Here is a 7,166-nt window from a genome sequence, read left to right as displayed (position 1 = left end):
GCCGGCCCGAGGGTCTACGGGATAGTGTACTGCATTTGATGACGGCTCCCCGCTGTCTCGCGCACGGCTGCCGTAATGGATCGCTGCCTCGGCAGACGCGTGAGCATGCCGCACCCGCAGAACGTCCACTGGATGAGACGACATGACGTCGCGCGCCACGCGGCGTCACCACAGACGTGGGCCGTTGACCATGACGCGCCGCCCCCGCACCCGGTCGCTTGCGCTCGCTCTCCGACAGCCACGCAAGTAATCTGTGCTGACCGCAGACGATAGAGAGAGAGCCAGACGATATAAACCGCGACTAAGTAATCCTGGTCTTGCACGCAGACGAATCAGAGTAGGTCAGAGCAGACGATAAAATTTCCAGACCGTTATGTCTTCTTCTGTCGCTCTCTCTTCGCCTCTCGCTCTTCTCTCTTATCTCTTATACTCTCTTGCTCTCATCTCTATCTCTCTCTCTCTCTCTCTCTCTCTCTTTCTCTTCTCATCAACTCTCTTCTCTCTCTCTCTCTCGCTCTCTCTCTCCCTCTTCTCTTCTCTCTCGTCTCTCTCTCTCTCTCTCTCTCTCTCTCTCTTCTCTCTCTCTCTCTCTCTCTCTCTCTTCTCTTAGCCCATCCTCTTTCTTTCTCTCACCCTCTCTCTTCTCTTTCTCTTTCTCTCTTTCTCTCTTTCTATTTCTCTTTCTTTCTCTCTCTCTCTCTCTCTCTCTCTCTCTCTCTCTCTCTCTCTCTCTCTCTTTCTCTCTCTCTCTCTCTCACTCTCAATATCTGTAATAGACACTCACGTGCGTAGCGTTCTGCGAACAGAGCCAGGCAGATGCAGTAGAATAGCGTCAGGTAGAACACCTTCTGCCTGTTGTCCTCCATGAACGTGATGAAGGCATTCCACTTCTTCTTGATCAACGATCGTTTCACTTCGACGTGAAACACGTTGCCGTCCTCGATTTTAAAGCTATCAGTCCTGCAGCGATTAATTAATTTATTTAGTTATTTATTTACTTATTTATTTATTTATTTATTTATTCACTCATTCATTTAATTATTTGCGCGTTAATTCATCGAACAAGGTCAGTTTTATTTCATTTATTGCACCTTTAGTTCAGTTCTTACGCTTAGAATGTGGTTAAAACACTGCTAATAGCAAAGAAATGCGAGAACAATTTCGATTGTCATACGAAAAGGGATTTACCTCGTTCCTAGCTTCTTCATTACAAAAACTTGCTTTGTACCTGCCAAAGAGATTGTCAATTTAATCGTAGATTTAGCATTTTGCTTTACTGCATGTCACTCTGTACTTTCTCTATGATTTCACTATATTTAGCCTCATTTTATTTACATATGTTGACGACGTAATTAGTGACAAGTACGGCACATGCCTTACGGATCGTCATAGATATTGTTCGTATGTATATTCTTATTACCTCCTATCCCACATACATCCTACATCAATCATTATACATTCTATCTTATCTTTTAACTTTCTTATTCTTGATTTTATTGTATGTTCTTGTTTCTGTTACAATTACGCGGAATTCCGCAATCACCTTTCAGATGTAACCCGATTTGCCCTAAGTGTTTCCCGTGTTGATGAAGCAGGCACCGGAACTCGTCGAACGTCAGTTCCGCTTGTTCACCGAGCCCGGCTGACGTCATCATGGTGTCGATGAGGTGGTCGGCGTCGTCCCTGCGTGCGAACTGCGTTTGCGTCGACTGAACTAACGACCTAGGGAAAGTACAATAACACGTGAAGAGCACGCCTCGCATTTCTACCACAATTTTCTGCGAAAAAAAAACATTGTCAGGTAGGAAAATAAGCTATCTAATAAGTATGAATATAATCGTAATAAGTAAATAAGGTAATTGTAGTTTCGTCTTGTCTCCGATTGATGGGTAGATGCCAAGCTTCGCATGCGCATACCTGATCATTTCGGCGAATTCCTTACGGCCGAGTTTTCCGTCCCTCGAAACGTCAAACATGTCAAATAATATTCGGAGTTTGTTTAACGGCGTTCCTAAATCAAGAAGAAATTATCGGTTATAAACAGCAAAAAACCGAGACAATTTAAAAGCCCTTACAATTTTTAATATTCGGTATAACAAACGGGTGTACTTGCATTTAACTTAACCGCTGTGAGTTCCGACCACGCGCTGTATGACGTTAGTTATTCCTTTAGTGTAAACGTGATAGCTTATATAAAATTAATCACAAAACCGCTATTACATCAAAGACCCTATATACTACCCTAGTATATAGACCCTAGTATATAAAGTCTTTGATTACATACGCGGCTATTTCGTCTGCGGGCTTACCTTTAGTAAACAACACGACCATGTCGAGAAACTCCTGAAAGCTGATCTGTCCGTTGCCATCTTTGTCCGTGACGGCAAAGATTCGTTCGACGAACAGCGAGTTCGATTTCATGCCCAGCGCATCTGCAAACTCCGACTTCGTCACTTCCGTTCGCATGACGTCATCTTCGGCGACGGGGTCAATGGGAACGGACGCGTTCATTTTGATGCCCATCGCCTGTGGGTATAAAGCACCAGCGGATAGGTTCACGTCCAAACATTCGCCGTCGAATCAGATAACTCTTACATGATCAACTTGTCTCTTTTCGTCTTCGATATAGTTCCTTGGACTTTGAAGACTATTCTTTACGAGGTTACGAGGTTACATTCCGGAACACGATGATACATGACGTCACATCGATTCGCACATGACGTCAGAATCACTGAACACGATGACACATGACGTCACGTCGATTCGCACATGACGTCAGAATCACTGAACACGATGACACATGACGTCACATCGATTCGCACATGGCGTCAGAATACGGTAAAAACACACGTACGGTAAAAAAAAAACGCTGAGAAATAACAGCGACAAATACAGACGTTATGATGTACGTAGATCTCTGAGAACCTCTGAGGAGAAAATCAACACTTAAACCCGGAAATTAAAGTGACTGACATGGCCTACCACCGGTGGCGGAGGAGGTGAGCAGTGTGGATGAAAGAAGGAAGGGAAAATTTGCGGTGTGGCTGGAGGACCTCTCTCCCCAGCCTGTTCTGCTAGCATCTATGACAAATACGACATACGCATATACGCTCTCCTATGATACTATTTGTCATAGGAAGATTCTTCCTATGACAAATATTGTTGTATGTGTTGTGCGCATCATAGGAGTTTAGGAGCGCTATTATGAACGCAAGCAGTGAATTTAAGCTGTAAAGCAGAATGAAGTTGACTCGCCAATATTTGCCATAGGAAGAATCTTCCTATGACAAATAGTGTCATAGGAGAGCGTATATGCGTATGTCGTATTTGTCATAGGAAGATTCTTCCTATGACAAATAGTGTCATAGGAGAGCGTATATGCGTATGTCGTATTTGTCATAGATGCTAGCATAACAGGCTGGGGAAAGAGAGGTCCTCCAGCCACACTCCTAATTTCCCCTTCCTTCTTCCATCCACACTGCCCACCTCCTCCGCCACCGGTGATAGACAATATCAGTCACTTTAATCTCCGTATTAGGCGTATATATATTAATTAGGCATATATGCGTATGTCGTATTTGTCATAGATGCAAGCAGACCATGTTGTCTCTCCCGCCCTCCCGTGGCGTCTCACCCTAGCGTACGCCTCCCTGAAGAAGCACTCTAGACGCTTCACTCGCTTATCCTTCGTCTCGGCCGTGTCGTAGATGCGATGCAGCTCCGACTGCAGCACCTCCATCGACTTGCCCTGTCGCTTCAGGTACTCGTTGAAGTGCGAGAGAAAGACCTTGCGCTTGCGCTCGCCGCTGAACAGCAGCACCTGCGGATAGACGAAGAAGAGAAACCTACGCTCGATATGATCAGATAGATGAGATGAGATGAGATGATATGAGATAAACGGTAATCACTGGAAAATGAGATGATAATAAACGAAAATCCAACATGCAATAAAGATATGATAATAATACATAATAATAATAAACGGGAAATTCAACATGGCCGCGCTTACCAGATCGTGATCACGTGGTAGGCGGACGAGGGTGACGACCTGGTCCTGCGTGTCGACGTTGATTTCGAGTATGATGTTGTAGGCGTTGTTAAGGTTGATCTGACGCAGACGCTCGCACTTTCTGTTCAGCACGAAGAAGCTCTCTCCCGGACCGAGCCGGAGCGTCACCTTGCGGTCGTAAAAGCTGCTGAGCCACTCTCGGCCTGCGGAGCGGGAGAAGACGGGTGAGCTTCGGATTCATGAAGAGAAGGGGGATCGTAGAGGGAGAGAGAGAGTGGTGGAGAGTGTGAGATGGAGAGAGAGAGAGAGAGGGGTGGAGAGAGAGAGAGAGAGAGAGAGAGAGAGAGAGAGAGAGAGAGAGAAAGAGAGATGGAGAGTGAGATGGAGAGAGACAGAGAGTGAAATGGAGAGTGATTGTGAGAACGGGGTCGCAGAAGGAGAGGCAAGGGACGGAAAGAGAGAGATGGAGAGAAGGGGGAGAAGTATGGGAGAGAGAGAGAGAGAAAAAGGAGTGGAGAAAAAGAAAGAAAGAAAGAGAGATGGCGAGAAATATGTAGATAGAGGGAGAGGGAGCGAAAGAGAGAGAGTATGTGTGTGCGTGCGTGCGTGCGTGCGTGCGTGTGCGTGTGCGTGTGCGTGTGTGTGAAAGAGAGCGAGAGATAAATGTAGAAAAAGTGAAAAATCACATGTGGATAAAAGAATGTCCGGACAGACGGACAAAATATATAGACAGCCTGTTGCAGACGCGTGGACACATACACATTACGCACGATGTGTTGGAGGTGGACACGATGTGTTGGAGGTGGACACGATGTATTGAGGGTGGCTTGGGATACGAATGAAAACAATTCTACGCGTAGGTTGTATGTTTATTTCGAAAATACTGCCGACTGCCAACGCATCTAACAATCGAGCGCTGCACATATTATTCCATCATCTCCCCTCCCTCACCCCCAACGTGTGTTGCTAACGCCACACGTACACTTAAACTTGTCCGTAGACACGTCCGACATGCACTCTGCTGCTCTCTCCTCGGCCGTAGTCCTCGCTGCTGGCTTCTGCTGCGCGTCCTTCTTTATCGTGGCCGTCTTCTCCACCCTGTACTTGACGACTATGTACGCCGCCACGCCGCATACTGAAACACGGACACAGTGTTATCACGTAAACCTCGCGCACGCACATAGTGAGCGCTGGACATAGAAGATTTAACATAGAAAGAAGATCTAGCTAAAAACATAGAAGATTTAACTTTGAAGACTAAGCTCGAAACTTTGTGATGGCGTCAGCCGTAGAGAGAAAGATAGGGACGTGGGCGGAAATAGCAAAATGCGTATCCAAATCAGGAGCGTAGCTAAGCCATTTTGCCTGGAGGCAAAGCCACGTGCGTGAGGTGATCTGGGAAGGTTACCGCCATTGACCATGCATGTACATTTCTCTGGAGGGCAACTGCCCCCTTGCACCCCCCCCCCTCCCCACGCTAGCTACGAATATGAACATGAAACACTAGGAGCTCACTTATTGGTATTATTCCGAGGATAATACAGGAAATTATGTACGAAGCCTCGTTTCCATCGAAGTTGTCGTGGGTTGTTCGACCAGTACACGGTTCCATGTCTTCCTCTGTCAGTTGCTTCGGCTGAGGGCAACCCTTCATATCACCTGTTATTGAGGGAATCATATAGAATGCTGAGCGACTGAGGATCGATATAGCTAATGACAGACATAGTGACAGACGGAGGGGTAGGTGTGGGGCACGGGCAAATGGTAGTTTAGTCAGTGTACCCGTTCCTCTGTCTGTCCCCATGTCTGCCTTTCGGCAAAAAGAAAGCCAGACAAACAGAAAAATGCAACAATAAGAATCACAATGATGAGAATAGGAAATACATTCGACACCAATATATATATATATATATATATATATAAACATATATATACTTAAAGGCTATAGTAACACGTATTGCTTTCCTTAGCAACGATACGAGCAACGATGGCAGCAGTTTCATTTGAGGAGCACCGCCTGTAAGCTCACCGTCCTGCCAGAATAGAACGTCATCCTGAATCTCATCGTGCCCGATAGGGGTCGCTGCTAGAATGACGTCACGCAGCCTGGTATTCCTAATCGTATTGATCTCATCAGCGGTAAATAACCTATAACGGAAGTCAACAGGCGCTCAGTAATTAGAGGATGTAGGAGAAACATTCCACAACGTTTACTCTCAGCAGCATTGGTGTTAATGTATATGTTGGTGGTATGAATACTAAACACGTCCTCAATAATAATAATAATGAGAAGAAGAAGAAGAAGAAGAAGAAGAAGAAGAAGAAACAGAAGAAGAAAAAGAAAGAAAGAAGAAGTAGAAGAAGAAGCAGAAGAAGAAGAAGAAGAAGAAGAAGAAGAAGAAGAAGAAGAAGAAGATGATGATGATGATGAAAAAGAAAAATATTGTTGTTGTTGTTATTTTATTATTATTATTATTATTTTGTTGTATTATTATAATTATCATCATCATGCAGAAGCAGCAGCCAGCAGCAGCAGCAGCAGCAGTAGCAACAACAACAGCAGAAGCAGCATTATCACCGCCACCATCATCTTCTTCTTTACCACCACCACCACAACTGCTTTTCATCCACAGTAATCACGTACTTGTTCTTTTTATTTTCGAACCAAAACCGGTCTCCGTCCCTGATCCTGTAGAACTGGTCGCGTATGATTGCCCTGAACAGCGGTCCGGGTCCGTTTCTCGTTGTCTCCATCATTCCGCCCACGTAAAGGTCAATGTCATCGACGCTGATGTACAACTCTCTCATCTTATCAAACATCTACGAGAAAAAATATCATAGAAAATCATCAAGCAAATAGATATATCATGATTACATTGACTGCGTCACGAATTTTTATTGGTGTATATAATATTAGTAAAAATAGATCTATCATGATCAAGCAAATAGATAGTTAACTTGTTCCGGACCGGTGGCAATTAGCCAAGCTAGTCTTCGAGACTAACGTTAATACACTCCTACTGTCGACTTGTGTAGGTTATTGTACTGGCTGTGGATGTGTGACCGTTTTTCGGAGTTTGGTAGCAACATCTCAGGGGCGTGTACAGGATTTGTACCAGGGGGGGGGGCCTAACCGTAACCCAAACTTGCGAGCACG

At 45.1% G+C, this 7,166-nt stretch overlaps 1 protein-coding gene across 1 annotated transcript in view; it reads right to left on the bottom strand.

Moving 5' to 3' along the window:
* The window catches only part of LOC106810268 (dual oxidase-like), a gene marked incomplete at its 5' end in the record, with an annotated part of 21,362 nt that extends 14,533 nt beyond the window's left edge, over positions 1-6,829 (bottom strand). Inside the window, 11 exon segments of the mRNA XM_014813561.1 lie at positions 785-960; positions 1,189-1,228; positions 1,544-1,722; positions 1,918-2,011; positions 2,310-2,526; positions 3,635-3,820; positions 4,010-4,212; positions 4,992-5,144; positions 5,525-5,668; positions 6,039-6,157; positions 6,654-6,829. Of these exon segments, the coding sequence (XP_014669047.1) occupies positions 785-960; positions 1,189-1,228; positions 1,544-1,722; positions 1,918-2,011; positions 2,310-2,526; positions 3,635-3,820; positions 4,010-4,212; positions 4,992-5,144; positions 5,525-5,668; positions 6,039-6,157; positions 6,654-6,829 (1,687 nt within the window).
* Positions 6,830-7,166: the final 337 nt, after the last annotated feature.

The sequence above is a fragment of the Priapulus caudatus genome, unplaced genomic scaffold, assembly GCF_000485595.1.
Source record: "Priapulus caudatus unplaced genomic scaffold, Priapulus_caudatus-5.0.1 Scaffold425, whole genome shotgun sequence".
Classification (NCBI taxonomy): Eukaryota; Metazoa; Priapulida; class Priapulimorpha; order Priapulimorphida; family Priapulidae; genus Priapulus; species Priapulus caudatus.
The sequence above is the reverse complement of the archived record's forward strand: the minus strand, read 5'-3'. Positions and strand labels throughout refer to the sequence as shown.